Genomic DNA, 19,986 nt, shown 5'->3' with positions numbered 1-19,986 from the left:
CTGTGAACATTTGAGCTCAATAGGTGGTCGCATTTGCGAGATAATAATGGCAGAAAATACGCCATTGTCACACGAAGTTGTGTGCTTTCAGATGCTTGATTTCGCTACCTCAATATCTAATTCTGAGGTCTCAAAATCAAATGTTAAAAAGTGGAAAATTACTTCTTTCTCGAAAACTACGTTATAACTTCATGAGAGGGAACCGTTTCTCACATTGTTTTATACTACCAACAGCTCTCTATTGCTTGCTAAGGTTTTATGCTATAGTAAATATTTTGAGTTATTACCAATAGTGTCCACAGTACCTTTAAGTTGCCTGGCTAGATAAATGAGGAGATAAAATGAACTCTCTTTGATGGTAGCTGTTCTAGATGATAACGTGTGTTTGGATGAACCCATGGGATGTAATGGTAAAGTAAGGCGGGTGATTGCTGTCAGATGAAAGCTGGGTTCGGAATTGATCAGCCCGGATACCCGACCCACATGTACAGGCCGGTAGACAAGGCACCGCACTGTGGTTTTACTTTCTAAGGGCCCTTTTCGAAACCACGGCTACGGTTTTGGATTCGGCTTCAGGCTCCATAGACCTTTATCACGGTTTGGCCATCATGATTTTACTCCATTCCAACTCATTGTAACCAAACTGAGGCTGGACAAAATAATAGTCTGGTGCCATGTTTGCGCAATGAATGTTAGCATTCATTACTGTTATTGAAACAGGGGACATGACCAAGATGGTAACAGCGTGATAAAGGTCTATTCTCTCGTCTGTGAAGCCCTGAGCATTGTGAATCGTTTTACTCGACATTTTTATTTTAATTCTCAAAGATTGAATATTAAGATTCACGACTTCTGATCAAATACAACAAAATAAGATGGTTCACTCCGAGGTGCGCATTCATTGAGGTAGATTTGACGAATTCTGTTTTAGAAAAGGATGTAAACAGAAAACACAGTAAGTAGGGCTTCACACTTTTAACGTATCTTTTGCACTCACTGCAACATCACATCCAGTATTACATCTTGAAACTCAACAATTATTACTGGAAGGCCAGTCTATAAAAACATATAACTGTATACATAATAAATTGATAATAGTATTAAAAATAATATGCAAATAAAATATATCTGAAAACACAACAAAGATATAAAAATTGTTGTTTGCCAACCTATGCAAAAAAAAAACAAAAAAAAAAAAACTCGAATGCATCCAGAGTGGCAGCGCCAAACTCGTTCATTTATTATACATTGCAATCAATCCGGCAGTCCCAATGGATTTTCCCTCATGTAACACAACAATATAACCACTTCGTAGTCCGTGTTGAGTGTGATCGAGCTGTACTAGCAATTTAATATCGATAAATCATGCAGAAGATATCGATATACGGTTGAGTAGATCACTGCTAAATTTTATAGAGCTGCTTTGAACACATAAAGTAGCTAGGCACAACAAATTTACGCTTACCAGAATGAGGTTATACCAGCTTAACTACCATGTCACATGTACAATTTGTGACTGGTATCCTGCTCACTTCTGCTGAGCATCATTGTTTCAAGCAATATTTTCTGCTTAAAGGCAGTGGACACTATTGGAAATTATTTTATAATAAAAAATTGTTAGCATAAAACCTTCTTTGGTAACGAGTAATGGGGAGAGGCTGATATTATAAAGCATTGTGAGAAACGGCTCCCTCTGAAGTGGAGTACTTTTCGAGAAAGAAGTATTTTCCACGAATTTGATTTCAAGACTTCAGATTTAGAATTTGAGGTCTCGAAATCAAGCATCTGAAAGCACACAACTTCGTGTGACAAGGGTGTTTCTTCTTTCATTATTATCTCGCAACTTCAACAACCAATTGAGCTCAAACTTTCACAGGTTTGTTATTTTATGTATATGTTGAGATACACCAAGTGAGAAGACTGGTCTTTGTTATTTACCAAACGTGTCCAGTGTCTTTAAGCAGCTCTATGAAATCGGACCCTGATGCGTGATGAATAATTTATAAGTCTGCTCATTTAAGCAGATAATTTCTCATTTTTATGAATTATTTATTTCTCATTTTGTAGACAGGGGACTGGATAAAGATTAAATCCCCCTTTTCGCCGAAATATGAATCAGTTAGAATTTAAATATTTAAATTAGAATCTAAACCTTTTGTGGTTATTAGGTTTTCTGACAAAAAAAAATCCAGTTTTAAATTGGAACGTTGGGGGAAATGTGACTTCTCTTTTCACAAAATGAATTGAAAGTGTGTCATGTTTATGTTGCTTACGTGTAATTATTATTTAAGGTTATGCTTATTATTATTATGAATCATCTTTCTCACAAACAACAAATTAATGTATTCAAACAAATATTCCGGATGCTTGCTGTAGTATTAAAGACACTGGACACCTTTGGTAATTGTCAAAGACCAGTCTTCTCAAATTTAATTAAATTATGCATAAAATAACAAACCTGTGAAAATTTGCACTCAGTTGGTCGTCAAAGTTGCGAGATATTAATGAAAGAAAAAACACCCTTGTCACACGAGGTCTTATTCCGATGTTTCGAAATCAAATTTGTGGAAAACTACTCCTTTCTCAAAAACTACGATATTTCAGAGGGAGCCGTTTCAGATGCTTTAATAAAAGGCTTCTACTGAATTCATATTTTTTGAGTGAGAAATTACCCCCTTTTTCATGAACTGCGTTACTTCAGAGGGAGTGGTTTTCTCAACATCTCTCCATTGTTAGCAAGTAAGATTTTATGCTTATAATTATTTTGAGTAAATTAATATTAATAGTGTCCACTGCCTTTAAAGCCATTATACACTTTCGGTAAACATTATTGTCCAAGTCCCACACTTCGTGTATCACAACTTATATATAAAATAACAAACCTGTGAAAATTTAGGCTCAATCGGTCATCGGAGTCGGGAGAAAATAACGGGAAAACCCACTCTTGTTTCCGCGCGTTTCGCTGTGTCATGACATGTGTTTAAAATAAATCCGTAATTCTCGCTATCGAGAATTGATATTGTTTTAATGTTTTCTCAAAAAGTAAAGCATTTCATGGAACCTGTAAATTATTTGTAAATCTGTGAACTTTTTTTTCTGTACCGAAAGTGCTTTAAAGGTATTTTTACCTGCGTGAGTTGTGTTGTCCTGGTGTTATAAACTCGACTGAGAAAAACATCAGAAAATAAAATTAGCTGTTGCACTTATAAAAACACTTATACCTGTTCATATCATGTCATTTAGCCAAAAAGACTCTGCTATGGGTTGGGTCGAAACGTCAGACCATTAGCTATGTTTTGTGATAAAAGTGTCGTATGACTCTGTTTATTCTTCACCATGAAACGTGGTAAAACTGATGTGAGGCGAAAAGGCTTGTGGATTTTAAAGGCAGTGGACACTATTGGTAATTACTCAAAATAATGATTAGCATGAAACCTTTCTTGGTGACAATAAACGGGGAGAGGTTGATGGTATAAAACATTGTGAGAAACGGCTCTTTCTGAAGTGCCATGTTTTCGAGAAAGAACTAATTTTCAACGAATTTGATTTCGAGACCTCAGATTTAGAACTTGAGGTCTCGAAATCAACCATCTAAACACACACAACTTCGTGTGACAAGGGTTATTTTTCTTTCATTATTATCTCACAACTTCGATGACCGATTAAGCTAAAATTTTTACAGGTTTGTTATTTTATGCATATGTTGAGATACACCAACTTTGAAGGCTAGTCTTTGACAATTACCAATAGTGTCCATCACTGCCTTTAAATGAACATTACAGAATTGGTAATAAGAAAAACGTCTAAGACCACAAATTTACATAAAAACTTACACGGTCTAATGATAATGACAGTAGACAACATACCTTTTAAATATTTCTGTCTGATATGTCATATTTTATGAGGAATAAAACTGATTTCCCGTTTGCAGTTTATCTCAGTGTGCGTTTTATTCATTGTTTTTCATCGATGTCACGCAAAATGTGCATCGATTTTTCACTATTTTCTTGTAACCCAGATGGCCTATCAATCTCAAACTTCTACAGGTTTGTCAGTTCATGTGTATATGGTGGTTTACATAAAATGCTTACACTGCCAGCAACTGTTTTGTTAGCAAAAACCAAACCTGTAATGTTCCTTTAAGCAAACAGTTTTTTTTTTCTCTTCGGCTGTTTTTCCTCGTAGCCCAGGGTCCCTTGACGGAGCTCTTGCCAGGGTAGCCTTTAGCCTCTGAGGCCGGCTCCACGGTAGAAAAGAGTAGACTCCGTTTAAATTGACATTTTCAAGCTAACGAGATTTTGCTTTAAAGGTCTCCGTAGGAAATGAAGCATGAATTTGTTTTCCGGATATCTGATGTTTTATATTAATATTTTTCATTGTTGCCTTGACATTTCTTTTATGAATCTTTTATTCTACTCGACTTCTTGTTCAATCTATTTGATTTGATTTCTAAATGCCTTGGTGGTTTTCATGAAATCTCTGTAGTTCATTGAAAGTAGTTGCTATGGTTACGCCAAGATTGTGCAAAGTTCCATCCATTAATATTTCATTTCTTATATTTCATGCTGGAATATTTAATGTTCTTTCCCCTTCACAAACTGTTCATAATATGAAATCCAGATTCAGTGACGTGCCCGCAAGGAGGGGGTTGGGTGCAAGGGACGGACGCCCCTCCCCTTCCGCGCGGATGAGATTGACAAAATGAAGGGTTTGATTTATCAAAAGCCTTCGACCACTCCCTCCTCCTTCCAAAAAGGGTGTAGTTAAGCCACTATGCCACCATTCAGTGTCCAAATATACCTTTTATTAATTTGGTCTTCATGAATTGATCTCATAAAAATTTGTTGTTACTAGCATCTTTAACAGAAAGACTCGTTTGAGCAACGACCATAATGTCGTGTTCCATTTAGATTGAAGCAATGCTTTCCTTGTTGATGTTATTAGCTATTTTTGACATTGTAGGTATATCATTAGTACAAACACTTGTCTGTTTTTGGAACAACATTTGTACATCTTTTTCATCTATTACCGAAGCGCCATTAGAATGTACTTTAACAATAACATTTTTTTTTAACTGTCAATCTTTTTTTATGAGTGCCAAATTTAGAATGAATGCGCCATATTTTAGAATGTGCTCTAGAATTGCAAAGGTCGTGGGTTCGAATCCCACCCGAGTAAAAATGCCTGTGATTTTTTGTTTCACAGGACTCGGGGAAGTACTGAGTATACAGTGCTACACACATCGGTGTATATGGGTAAAAACCAAAAATTAATATGTGCGCTTTATAGTTCCGCATACTGTATTATTAATAACAACAATGTATTTTATGGCCTGTAGGTTCTGAACACTCTTAAGTTCGCCCTTCAACCTTGCATCAGTGACATCCGTCTAGAATGGTGTCTCCCCTTTGGTGTAGAGGTACTTCAGACCCCCTCCGTACATCCTCCGATGTTCCAGGGCGAACCTCTAGTAGTCTACGGTCTACTGTGTGATACGGTCCGTATGCACAGCACCCTGGCCTCGGTGCTCCTTAAGACGGCTCGTCGTAATCCCTTCACGGAGAAGGCTTTATCAAGAGGCTCGAGTAATGAGAAAGCCGAGGAGGATGCATCTTCGCCTACAAGACCCAAGTCACCTGTCAAGATTAATAGTCAAGACACAGGTATTGTAGCTTCTTGTCTTAACATAACAAACATGACTGCACCCTTGGCCTGAACAGACCTTTATCACGCTGCTTTCATCTCGGTCATGTTCCTAAAATAACAAACCTGTGAAAATTGAGCTCGATTGGTCGTCGGAATTGCGAGATAACTATGAAGAAACAAACACCCTTGTCACACGAAGTTGTTTGCTTTCAGATGCTTGATTTCGAGACCTCAAATTCTAAATCTGAGGTCTCGAAATCAAATTCGTGGAAAATTACTTCTTTCTCGAAAACTACGTCACTTCAGAGGGAGCTGTTTCTTACAATGTTTTATACCATCAACCTCTCCCTATTGCTCTTTACCAAATAAGGTTATATGCTAGTAATTATTTTGAGTAGTTACCAATAGTGTCCAGTGTCTTTAAAGCCATTATACACTTTCGGTAAACAGTATTGTCCAAGTCCCACACTTCGTGTATCACAACTAATATATAAAATAACAAACCTGTGAAAATTTAGGCTCAATCGGTCATCGGAGTCGGGAGAAAATAACGGGAAAACCCACTCTTGTTTCCGCGCAGTTCGCTGTGTCATATGACATGTGTTTAAAATAAATTCGTAATTCTCGCTAACGAGAATTTATATTGTTTTAATGTTTTCTCAAAAAGTAAAGCATTTCATGGAACAATATTTCAGGAGAAGTCTTTCACCAATACCTTCTGTAAACCCTGTAAATTATTTGTAAATCTGTGAACTTTTTTTTTTCCTGTACCGAAAGGGTATAATTGCTTTAAATCGGTAGTGAATGTAACACTTTGTTTCAACTGAACCTCGGTGCCTCATAAACACTGTAAAACGTTGTTGTATCATTGATTTAGATGACACCATACAGGACACTCATGATTTCCTACCACCGAAGAGTCAGTCTAACGGATTGACACATTCCACGCCCCCAATGGTTGATGATATTGAGTTACCACCTCCATCTTCAGTTGAGAACAGCCCAAGAAGAAGGAAACTCTCTAATGTTGGTCAAACGGTGAGCACGCCCTCACCCCTCACCCTCACCATCACCCTCACATCACCCCTCGCCCCTCACGCCGCGGCGTGAGGGGTGCCGCCCCGCCCGCGTATTTTTCCCAGGACAGATGAGGCCACTTACTACAAATGGGCGTGTTTTACCTACTTTCGGGTCTGTTTCCCACTAGATGAGGCCACTTAGCATGCGCCCTAAGTGATCTCATCTGTCCTGGGAAAAAAAATACGCTCGCCCTCAACCCGCCCCTCGCCCTCACCCTCAACCCCCTAAAGGGACACGTTGCTTAGATCGGGCAAGTTGGTCTATGAAAAGCGTTTGAAACTTTTTGTTATAAAATGCATCATGGTTAGAAATATGTTTTAAAAGTAGAATACAATGATCAACACATATCTTGCCTCGAAATCGCTTAGTTTTCCTATTACTTTGTGAACAAACACGGTCGGGCATTTTGTGGAGTCAAACATTTGAACAAAGAATGGCCCATAAAGCCTTGTTTTTCTTTCTAAAATATTCATTGGCGTTAAAGCCCCAAAACGTCCTTCGCATGGTGGAAATACGATACAGTGAGGTTTGCGTTAATAATAATATAATAATATCGAAGTCTTATATAGCGCACGTATCTACCAAACAAGGTACTCAAGTATGCGCTGAGTATACACAAACTTTCAGAAAGATAGGTTATTGTAGTGATGATTTCTGAGACCCAGTTATTTAGCACCTTATAAGTGTTTACAAGGTGCTACGGCGCATTAAGCAGCCACAACCAGGAACACCGGGGCGAACCCCTTCTCTTTTCGATAAGTGCACTGGGTTCTTTTACATGCGTTACACAACACATGGGACCAACGGCTTTACGTCCCATCCGAAGGACGAAGCTATGGTTAAGTGTCTTGCTCAAGGACACAGTGTCACGGCTGGGGATTCGAACCCACACTCTGCTGATCAGAAACACCAGAGTTTGAATTCGGTGCTCTTAACCGCTCGGCCACGACACTTCCATAACACCATGTAATGATAATCTCTAAATGAGTTGGGCGTTTCAATACTTTGAAAGTATAAGGTCTTTTTTTCCCCCTCCTAAAAGGCACAAAAACGGTACCTTGAGCTCGCCGCCAAACGGAACCGGGCTGTATCAGTCCCTGATAATCGCTTTGGAGGGGTCTCTGACCCAGTAGCTGTTCATACAATCCTAACACGACTTGAAGCAACAACTGAACGTCGACAGTCCGAATCCCAACTTCACCCCTTGTCTGCCAGATCTCGTAAATTCACGCCAGTTTTGAGATCCGAAGGCGGGAGTACAACGAGTTTTGATTTCGAACCGTCCAGCCCGGCGTGGGATAACTTTATGGAGTCTGGTGACAGTGAGGAATTGTTCGATCGAGAGGTTCAGATGTCGTTGAATGACGCTGGGGTACTAGACGATGGTAAACTGGTAAGTTTAATTTATTGTGCCAAAAGATATTTTTGCTATTCTGGTACACATTTTAGATTGACTCCTATCATCCAGCTAAATGTTTAGTTACAAAGATATTTAATAAAAAATATGTAAATGGAAGGTATACGTTTCGTGATCACTCGATAGAAGATAAAGCATTTTGAGAAACATTTCGATGACAAAAGATATCAGATTTTATGCCCCAAATTTGAATCTGAGAAACGTTTCCTATTATTGTGCACTCCTAATAGGGATTATTATTTCCACTTTAGAGTTTCAGCGATATCTCAAAAATGCGACCACCTTGTGAATTTATGTTTTCTCAAGTTAGTTTAATGTATACATCTGCATTATTTATAGGTATTTCAAACAATCGGACGGTTCCAAAACCCAGGGTATACATTAATCTTTTGTCATCATTGTTGCGGACACTGAACAATTCAAAAGAGTTAAGCCAAATTTTGAATGTTGTTGACTTTCTCCCAGGTTGACATGGCGACTCGAACCAGCCAATGTAGCGTCATCGTATCTGGTCTCTTCTGCGGTCGTCCAATAAGTTGCGAGGTTCCATTTGATATCTCTACCTTAGTACGTGGTGAATGGGTCGGTCCTTGCGGTGAAGAAGACGTCTGGGAAGAGACTATTCACCAAATTGCCGCCAAGAGACTTCTTCAAGATTTTGACTCATATTCAAGACGTCTCAGCTACGAAAATTGTAAGTTTTTCAATCGCAATACGTTTATTCAATTGTAGAAATTACAGTTATTCAAAATGAACAACACAGAATGCTATATCAAAATGATAGTATATCTACAACTTGTAAGTTTTTCAATCATAATACACAATGTTATAGTATAGTCAGAATGATATCTAAACTTTCTATTAAAGTGATTCAAACGATATCTCTAAACAAAAATGGCAAGGTATAGGTCCGGGGTGATCCCAAATGTTCACAGGTTTGTTATTTTATGCGTAAAGTTGAGATACACCAAGTGAGAAGACTGGTCTTTGACAATTACCAAAGGTGTACAGTGCCTTTAAAGGCACTGTACACGTTTGGTAATTGTCAAAGACCAGTCTTCTCACTTGGTGTATCCTATCATAAGCATAAAATAACAAGCCTGTTGAAGTTTGGGCTCAATCGGTCATCGAAGTTGCGAAAAAATTATGAAAGAAGAAAGACCCTTGTTGGACGAATTTGTGTGCTTTCAGATAGGAATAAAAGACTTCTCGCTAGACGTCTTTTATTATTTTAGTGAGAAATTACCTCTTTCTCAAAAACTACGTTACTTCAGAGAAAGTTGTTTCCCACAATGTTTTATACTACCGACAGCTCTCCAATGCTCGTTTATACCAAGTCAGTGTTTAAGTTAATATTTGTTTTGAGTTACTACCAAACGTGTACCTTCCCTTTAAGGAAGAACAACAATTAAATTAGTTCACCCTTGACTAATAAACGTAGAAAGTAATTTCCTTGTTTGAAACAGCAATCTCCAACTATGATAAATGCACATCGAACGATTGCACCTCGCTGTTATAATAACTCGTCTGATCGGACGTGAATTGTCAATTGCATTAACTTCTTGTAATATAATTTAGAATAACCCCAGAGTACTCTGCACTGCGAATTATTCTTTGAAATTGCATTTTCCCGTCTGAATAAAGACTCATCCAATCCTCGTGCGAGTAGAGGGTATTAATTTGATTTGCTTGGTGAAAGGGTGGTATGACTTCGTCAAAATATTTGTCTGATCTCTTGTGAAGACTCATCGACCAGGGGTCTGAATAAAAACGCCTTTAAAGGCACTGGACACTATTGGTAATTACTCGAAATAATAAGTTAGCATAGAAACTGACTTGGTAACACGCAGTGGAGAGCTGATGATAGTATAAAACATTGTGAGAAACGGCTCTTTCCTCTGAAGTAACGTAGTTTTTGAGAAGGGGGTAATTTCTCACTCAAATAAAAAAAATACCTTATTATATATTATGCATCTAAAGCACACAAAGTAATGCAACAAGGGTGTTTTTCTTTCATTATTCTCTTGCAAAATCGATGACCAATCGAGCCAAATTTTTTACAGATTTATTATTTTGTGCATATGTTGGGATACACCAAGTGAGAAGACTGGTCTTTGACAATAATTACCAAAGGTGTCCAGTGTCTTTAGGAGCAAGTCTTTGTTATTTCTCCATCAATCATTCTCTCTGTTAATCATGAACAAAATTGAAGGCTAGCTCCGGATATTAACAATAGAGATTCATATAAAGATAACGACTGATCATCGCTCATTATATTAACCCATAAACATCATCACATTGTCGTTCTTAATGCTTATGTTGGTCATGCTTTTATGTACTTGAAACTACTCCAATAAATCGCAAAGTCTAAACATAACTTTAAAGGAACATTATAGACTTGGTTTTGCTAGCAAAAGAAGTTGCTGGCAGTGTAAGCACTTTATGTAATCCACTATATACATAAACTGACAAACCTGTAGAAGTTTGAGATTGATCGCCCATCTGGGTCACGCGAGAACAGTGAAAAAAACGATTACAAATTTTGCATATAGCATTGATACCAAAACAAAAATGAATAAAACGCCCCCTGAGCGATAAACTCTAAACGCGAAATTAGATTATTTATTTCTCATCAAATATGAAATTTCAGACAGAAATATTTCAAGGGATGTTTTCTTTCATCATCATCATTAGACCGTGTAAGTAAATCTATGACCGCCACGATTTTTTGTCTTACCAATTCTGTTACGTTCCTTTAAAAGGCAGTGGACACTTTTGATAATTACTCAAAGTAATTGTAAGCATACAAATTTACTTGGTAATGAGCAATTGAGAGCTGTTGATAGTATAAAACATTGTGAGAAACAGCTCCCTCTGAAGTAATGACGTTTTTGAGAAAGAGGTAACGTGAACTTTCCCTTCAAATCAAAAGTTTGTCAAATATAATTCATAATTTGCTTGTTATTTGAGTTCGACACGTACAAGTTGAGCGCCGTCTGTATTAATTTATTTCAGCTGACAAGCGGAGTTTTTCTGAGGCGACTTCTGAAGAACTGTTGAAGATTCGTACCCGCATGTTGGAGGTATCCCAGGCAGCTAATGTTATCTGTCGACACACAGCCTTTGTATCTGTCGATCAAGAAACTCTGGAACCGCTACCGTCACCAATACAGGTAGATCAAATATTAAACAGGAAGAGATATATCTTTATTTAAAGGCACTGGGCACTAAAATAAAAAAACATCGGTGTATGGGTAAAAAAAAAATAATAATAATAATATGCACTGGGCACTATTGGTAATTACTCAAAATAAGTGTTAGCATAAAAATTTACTTGGTTACGAGCAATGGAGAGGTTTTGAAAGTATACAACATTGTGAGAAAAGCTAGCCTGAGCCGAATCCATAGCCAAGCCGTAGTTTCGAAAAGGCCCTAATGTTCACATTTTTAAAGGCAGTGGACACTATAATTGGTAATTACTCAAAATATTTATCATCATAAAACCTTTCTTGATTACGAGTAATGGGGAGAGATGGATGGTATAAAACATTGTGAGAAACAGCTCCCTCTGAAGTGACATAGTTTTTGAGAAAGAAGTAATTTTCCACGAATTTGATTTCGAGACCTCAAGTTTAGAACTTTGAGGTCTAGAAATCAAGCATCAGAACGAAAGCACACAACTTCGTGTGACAAGGGTGTTTTTTGCTTTCATTATTATCTCGCAAGTTCGATGACCGATTGAGCTCACATTTTCACAGGTTGGTTATTTTATGCATATGACGAGATACACCAACTGTGAAGACTAGTCTTTGACAATTACCAATAGTGTTCACTGTCTTTAAAGGATTCGGGTACTTTTTCAAAATGTCCACAGATTTCTGAAGATAATGATAGTGGAAAGCTTCCCTTCAAATATTACGTACTAAGGTTGTGTAGTTTTTGAGAAATGAGTCAAACAAGTCTCAAAACAATTTTGGTCTCATGAGACCAAAACTATTTTAGCATGTAAAATCCCCTTAACCAGTTCTGATATTATACCAAAACCATAGCATAATTGGTTAAATACCTTTTTACATGCTAAAACCGAGACGAAAATTATTACTTTTACTCCTTTCTCAAAAACTACAGCACCTCAGTAAGTAAAATTTCAAGGGAAGCTTTCTACTATCATAATCTTCAAACTGTGCAAGTTTAATGTAAATCTGTGGCTGTGTGTTTTTTGTTAGGAAAAAGTACATATACCCTTTAATAGCTATCAATGATTTCTCTACTTCCTTGTGTGTTAAGGTGATTCAACCAACACCTCGTATATCCAAGCCTGTTGGTCGACGATCAATTCGCTTTGGTTACAGTAAAGGACTAGGACGAAGGATCTCATCATCATTCACAGACTCTGAAGAAGATGGCTTCTCATCAGGACTTGGTAAAACTTTCATGAAAATTATTCACAAATTTTGAACTATCTTGAAGTCAGTTGTGTCCCTTTGTTATCAGCTGTAGGTCTATGGATTGTGTAAGTCATTGGGTATTTTGTAACGGTAACAATTTGTTGAAAGGGGTTTTGTCAATATTATAAGTGATTATTAAAGGAACACGTTGCCTTGGATCGGACGAGTTGGTCAGTTGTAACCGTTTTTTATAAAATGCATATGGTTGGAAAGATGTTTTAAAAGTAGAATACAATGATCCACACAAGTTTGCCTCGAAATTGCGTGGTTTTCCCATCTACTGTGCGAACTAATATGGTCGGCCATTTATGGGAGTCAAAATTTTGACCCCCATAAATGGCCGACGTGTTAGTCGACGAGGTAAAAGGAAAACCACGCAATTTCGAGGCATGTTTGTGTGGATCATTGTATTCTACTTTTACAAAATCTTTCTACCCATATATGCATTTTATAAAAAAAACGGTTACAAACGCTTTTCAAAGACCAACTCGACCGATCCAAGGCAACGTGTTCCTTTAATAGAATTGAATCGGGATAAAGAATTGTTGTTGGTGACAGGTGTTTACCTGAAAGGCACTTAATAATAATAATTGAATAATAAAAATGTATACCGCGCTTAATACTACGTTTCTAAGCGCATGGTGCTGGTGTACTGGTAAAGACTATAGTAAACCAGGGCAACAGCACCAAATAAAGAACAATACATATAAACAAAATAAGCAAAACAAAGGCAGAATAAACATGACAAATAAACAAACTGAAAATAAAACCCCCCAAAAACTTGACACTATTGGTAATTACTCAAAAATAATTGTTAGCATAAAAACTTACTTGGTAACGAGCAATGGAGAACTGTTGATAGTATAAAACATTTTTTTTTATGAGAAACGGCACCCGCGGAAATAACATAGTTCTTGTGAAAGAGGTAATTTCTCACTCAAATATTAAAAGACTTCAGGCCTGAAGCATTAGACATCTGAAAGCACACAAATTTGTACAACAAGGGTGTTTTTTCTTTAACCCTCTCTTGCAACTTCGATGACCAACTGAGTCCAGATTTTCACAGATGTGTTATGTATATGAAATAATTTACAATAACCAACACATTATTTTAAACAATTAATGGAAGCAACTGATAGTAAATCTTATACAATCGAATAAACATTCTACTGACGAGCTTGGCGACGAAAAATACCATGGGTTGACTGCAGAAAATAAGGTGAACTGAACCAAACGAAACCAGTAACAGAAGTGACTTACAAATTCCTGCACCCAGGTACCTAGCGTAATGGTACGTGTAGAGGTATAGGTCTGCCACACCCTAAACAAGATTCCTTAGATGCCAGCAGGAGATTGGTCGAGGGTAGTGAACTCTGACATTATGCAAATAGATTAACCAATAAACGTAAGAGAAACGTTCAAATACTAATTAGCAACATACATATCATCGGTGGGAGATGACAGTTGGGATACATGTACACCAATTGAAAACTGAGCAACCACATTCACGAAACGCTAGAATTAATCCTATGTCGAGTTTGGACGTGTACCAACTCGTCCTAGTTTAGGATGGGTTCAATGCGTCCTAGCTTCTATGGATACGGAATTGAACTCGTCCGAAGTTTAATCCTAACTTGAAAGAGTTTTGTGAAATCGACGGTGGAGCTCTTACAGTTCCCAAACGTGTCCATACCAGTGCCTTTTAATCGCATGTGATAATCGCATCTGTTCCCGAGTGTTGTGGTGTGGGCGGGGGAAAGTGAGATACCATGTTCTAAGCTAGCATTCGATCACGCAGTTCTGTTGAACTTAAAGCAGCTGTCTGCCACTGGGCCACCGAACATGACCGGTGACTAGTGGCAAGCTCAAAACTTGTTAATGGGAACGGGTTCTACAATCATTTAACTTATTAAAAAAAACCTTAAAGGCACTGGACAAGTTTAGTAATCGTCACAAAGACCAGTATTCTCACTTGGTGTATGCCAATATATGCATAACATAACAAACCTGCTTTGACTCAATTAGTCATCGAAGTTCTAAGAGAATAATGACAGAAAAAACACCCTTGTTGCATTACTTTGTGTGCTTTCAGATGCATAAGACAGGCTTCAGCTGAAGTCTTTTTATTTGAGTGAGAAATAACCTCTTTCTCAAAAACTACGTTACTTCAGAGGGAGTGGTTTCTCACACTGTGTTATGATATCAACAGCTCTCCATTGCTCTTTACCAAGGAAGGTTTTATGCTAACAATTATTTTAAGTAATGACCATTAGTGTCCAGGGGTCGATTTCACAAAGAGTTAGGACTAGTCCTAACTTAGGACTAGTCCTAGGAGATATACAAATTGCATGTATAGTCCTAAGTTAGGACGAGTATTTGGTCCTAACTCGAGATAAGACTAGTCCTAACTCTTTGTGAAATCCACCCCAGTGCCTTTAAGTACATTTTGATATTTTCTTTCAACCAATTTCAAATCCTGTAAAACTTTTCTTTCCTCTGCCCAAATAATGTTCACTTTATTTCTCCTCTATTTAAATCAGGTCGATCAGACTCGATGAGTTCCAGCCAATCACAATCGCAGCCTTACTCAGCCTCGCATTCATTGGATCTCCCACATGCTAATAGCCCTACGTGGACGTCACATGATACACCAGAATGTAAGTCAACTACTATTTCATGTTTGTAATTTAGATATACGGCTGTTTAAGTACCAAAGGTAAAGTGTGCAGTTGACACATAGACAATTTTATAAAGTCACCCTACTGCTATTTCATTGTAGATAGTGCTTTTAAGATACCAAACGGAAATATACCTTACAGAACAAAAATGTAGGTGTAACATTGGCAATTGTTGCATTTGATGTGTGATAGTTGTTTACAAGGGTAAACCTCGATTTGGCAGGATCCATATTGTCAGAATATAACCCCAAGGAGTCAATTATCGTTAACATTTCTTGCTCAGTGACACAGGGTGGATCAGGAACAAAGATTAGAACCCATGACACGCTAAAGCATGTCTAAGGTCCCCACAACTTCATAGAGCTGCTTAAGATTAAAACAGCTAAGCACAACATTAAGCTTACCGAGAATGAGGTTACTTTAGCTAGCCCAAACACCATGCCACATGTAACATTTGTGACTGGTGTCCTGCTTATTTTTGCTTAGCATATAAATATTCTGCTTAATAAAAACAACTCTAGGAAATTAGGCTCCTAGGTCATTGATTTTACCCCACCATGATTTATGAATTACTTGGATTGCAGACAATTGTCATATTCACATATTTCAGCACTCTCCCTACCATGAATATTCTCCACAAGATCTAAGACTTTATTATAAAACTTGTATTTTATATTTACTTCATCAGGGTCAGTTGCAGGGTCTTTTACCAACCTCAACATCAGTAAGCCGAAACCATGGCAACTAGCTACTCGTCTCATCAAGCTTAGCAACCGTCTAAGCACCATGCCCTCTAAGAAACCACTCTTCAGAGCTATTGATATGATGGAAGGAGGAGGTAGAACCTTGAGTATGGAGACGGTTGAGCTCCACGCTCTAGTGAATGTCCAGCTCTCTAATGGTTCCTGGGAGCTGGATCAGGAACTAGCAGAAGCTCTTGATATCCCGTTAGAGAGACTGAAGAGAGCTTCTCCTCTCTGCATCGCAGTCGGTGATGAAGAAAGTGTCTTCGAAGGCGACACGGATACCAATCCGAAATTATCAAGTCCAAGTAACATTGACACTGATGAAACGTATACCAGTCAGGAGAAGGATAAAGATGAGGATGAGGTGAAAGCAGTCGGGAGCCCACTTGATGGTATTAAAGTCCCTACGACTTTACCACAGTCTGATAGTGGATACCAGACGGTGAGGTCATGTTTTTCATCCCCTGATGAATGTGTTCTAGGTGCTCTGACTATGACTTACTCGACACATGTCGAGTCATCTCAGACTGAGAGTATCGCGGCTAAAAGTGAGGCGTGTAGCAGTCCGGGAAGTAAGCGTCTAGGCTCAGATGATTCTGTTGGGGAGGTCCTGGAGAACAGAATGTGGGCTACAGTGCTTTCCTTGACTTGGTTGGAGCATAATTGTGCCTCTTTCTTCAATGAGTGGGAGTTACTCGCTGCTAAGGCTGATCGTTGGCTGAATGATCAACGCTTACCTCGTGGCTATGATCTGCCTGGTCTGAAAGCTGCATCCTATCAAGTCATTGTCTTATCAAGAAAGTATAGCTCTTAATAAAAATTATAAAAATGAAATATTGTACTCAGCGCTTTTGTCCACCATAAGGTGCTCAATGCTCATGCAAATTATCCCTGGACCCATGTTCGTAAAGCTGCTTCATTCAATGAGAGACTTTGGGACGCTAGGTGGCAGCAGACTTACCAGGTAAATTGTCATTGTTTACGGGGTAGTTCTGAGCGTGCCAGAACATGACAGAGAACAACGGATTTTACCTGGTAAGTCCGCCGCCACCAAGCATCCCAAAAGTCTCCCATTCAAATGAATAATGGTTTATTAAAATCAAAACCGGGCAATTAAAAACTGAATTGCACTTGTGAACAGTAGTTCAGCAGGGAACAGTGTTTAAGCAGGAAAGGTTGCTTAACAATTTTCTGCTTACAAAAAGAAACGGGATACCAGTTATAAATGGTGTCAAGACATTTTTGGCTGAGCCTTACTCTAGTAGGCAAAACTATGTCGGTATTGGTTACTTTTTGTGCTTGTAAGCAGCTCTATGAAACTGGGCCCAGATTGTCATTGATAAACTTATAATAACTCAACTCTCTGAGGAGTATACAACATTGACAGAGCCTGTAAGCACTTGGGGGTTAATCAAACACTTCAGCCTTCTCACGTTCCTTTTACTACTCCTGGGTGAAGAGAAGAAAATGATGGTTATAAGAGTCTTCAGGAACACAAGTAGTGTTAAGAGTCTTCAGGAACACAAGTTTGACAGGTCTGGGATGCGAGCCTATATTCTGATGACTCGGCCGATGCCACCAAAACTTGAGCTAAACAGTACTAGTTTGCCTGTTGAGTTTCTCACAAAATTCCACAAATATCACACTGTACCTTTAAAAGTAAATTAAAATGTCAACAAATCTTTCTTGACAGCACTGCTTTTAAAAAAGAGCTGCCCGTTTATGTACTTTCATTATCTGAACTCTTGTCATTATGGTGCATTACAAGTAATTTTACCAAAGTATTATGTGTATTATCTCTTTATGTCTGTTAAATTTAAAATGTATAAAATCCAGATTACACAGCTGTTTTTAAAGTAACTTCAAAAGTTTAAAGCAGCAGACTGGTTATGATAAAAAGTTACTAAGTACTTAATTAAGATTTTAAAGTAGAATGTACATCAAAGGCTTGTGCCTTGTCTACTGCGGGACTTCCAGGACGCTAGGTGGCAGCAAACTTACCAGGGCCTAATTTCATAGAAGCTGAAAATATTGCTGAACAGTTGTCTGCTAAGCAGAAACGAGCAGGATACCAGTCAGAATTTAAACATGCGACATGGTTGTTTAGCTGGTAGCCTTCGTCTGGTAAGCATGATTTTGAGCTTAAGCAGCTCTATTAAATTGAGCCCAGGTAAATCCGTCTTCTGCCTCCTAGCGTTCCAAAGTTTCCCATTGTCTTTCTATACAGGGTGTCAAAAAAAAACTATACTCTTTTGAAATGGCTGCCGAATAAAAAAAAGTTAATGACTCTGGGGGGAAAGTTTTAGATGTATGGATAGCTTATGAACTCGACTTTCATAATTTCACCCCAAAAAATCGTAAATAATTAATGCTTGGGTGAGCACTAATCACTTTTGCATGACAGTAAGGTCGGCGCAGGAATTAGCCTTCCAATTTTGTGAGAGGTATTATAAGTCTTCTGAAGCTTACAAAGATGTCGGTTACATATTTTTCAGTGAGCAGTGCTCAACCAAGCATAAATATTATTTACGGACTTGTTGATGTCAGATGGAAGTTGAGTCTATAAGCTATCCACACATCTAAACCTTTTCCCCAGAATCATACATTTTTTACTTGGCAGCCATTTCATTTTTTTTTTTTTTTTTTTTTTTTTAGACACACGGTATCACTTTATTTTGGTAAGCGACATGTCAATGACATGGAAGGAGGAGATGTTTAACCATATTGTTGACTATCAGCTAAGTTTGAGATTTGGGAACACGTTGCCTTTGATCAGTCGAGTTGGTCTTTGAAAAGCGTTTGAAACCGTTTGTTATGAAATGCAAATGGTTAGATAGATAATTTACATGCCTCGGAACTGCATGGTTTTCCTTTTACGTTGCGAAGAAATACGGTCGGCCATTTTGTAGAGTCAAAATTTTCAAAGACCAACTCGTCCAATCCAAGGCAACGTGTCCCTTTAAGCATTTAGATGTCGTGGAAATAATATACAGAGGCCTTGATTGTTTTCGACTCTTTGGAATGTGCCTACCGGAACGCTTTCCTCGTTTCTTTATTTCTTTAAATTACAATTAAAACCAGCCCATTTAAAGTTAAGTTTTCAAAATGGTGCAATTTTAAAGCAGACGAAATAGAAAGTTGCTTTCAAATATAATATTTGTGCAGTCGTGTATTAATGCAAATATTTTCAAATGATTTATTTTGTTTTATATCTACTTCCTTTGATTTGCAGCAAAAACAATTAATTAAAGCTTTAATTTATCTCATAACGACAGTCTATCTTTGCACTCAATAATTAAAAATGTGAGGTATTGTAAATAATTATAATTCAAAGTATTTATTGAACAATATATTTATGTATTAATAAATAATAATATGCCTAATTTATATAATATTCCACCATTCTAAATCAATACAAGTAACAGTACGCAGTTAAATATGGAAGTAAAGTCACTGTGTCAGTCTTTTCCAAAAATTAAAGGAACACGTTGCCTTGGATCGGACGAGTTGGTCAAAACAAAAGCGTTTGTAACCGTTTTCTATAAAATGCATATGGTTGGAAAGATGTTTTAAAAGTAGAATACAATGATCCACACAAGTTTGCCTCGAAATTGCGTGGTTTTCCTTCTACTGTGCGAACTAACATGGTCGGCCATTTATGGGAGTCAAAATTTTGACCCCCATAAATGGCCGACGTGTTAGTCGACAAGGTAAAAGGAAAACCACGCAATTTCGAGGCATGTTTGTGTGGATCATTGTATTCTACTTTTACAACATCTTTCTACCCATATGCATTTTATAAAAAACGGTTACAAACGCTTTTCAAAGACCAACTCGACCGATCCAAGGCAACGTGTTCCTTTAAGTGATTGCCTTTTTATTTATTTGTATGTTTAGATTCTAGTCTCCGTGTTTAGAGATTAAAGTTGTATGTGAAGTAACTTTGTTGAACACTATTTAATCGAAAGGCC

The 19,986-nt window shown here is 37.8% G+C and overlaps 1 protein-coding gene across 2 annotated transcripts in view; it reads left to right on the top strand.

Annotated features, from left to right (window-relative positions):
* Window positions 1-19,552, top strand: part of LOC139950727 (von Willebrand factor A domain-containing protein 5B1-like) — a 92,569-nt gene extending 73,017 nt beyond the window's left edge. For both annotated transcript variants that reach the window (XM_071949517.1, XM_071949518.1), the window contains 8 exons: window positions 5,339-5,663; window positions 6,524-6,684; window positions 7,769-8,119; window positions 8,609-8,837; window positions 11,159-11,316; window positions 12,431-12,566; window positions 15,132-15,248; window positions 15,958-19,552. In XM_071949517.1, coding sequence (XP_071805618.1) covers window positions 5,339-5,663; window positions 6,524-6,684; window positions 7,769-8,119; window positions 8,609-8,837; window positions 11,159-11,316; window positions 12,431-12,566; window positions 15,132-15,248; window positions 15,958-16,829 — 2,349 coding nt within the window. In that variant the 3' untranslated portion in view covers window positions 16,830-19,552. The remainder of the gene's footprint in view (window positions 1-5,338; window positions 5,664-6,523; window positions 6,685-7,768; window positions 8,120-8,608; window positions 8,838-11,158; window positions 11,317-12,430; window positions 12,567-15,131; window positions 15,249-15,957) is intronic.
* Window positions 19,553-19,986: the final 434 nt, after the last annotated feature.

Source organism: Asterias amurensis, chromosome 18 (assembly GCF_032118995.1).
Source record: "Asterias amurensis chromosome 18, ASM3211899v1".
NCBI classification, from domain to species: Eukaryota; Metazoa; Echinodermata; class Asteroidea; order Forcipulatida; family Asteriidae; genus Asterias; species Asterias amurensis.
This window is presented reverse-complemented; position numbering and strand designations above follow the sequence as displayed.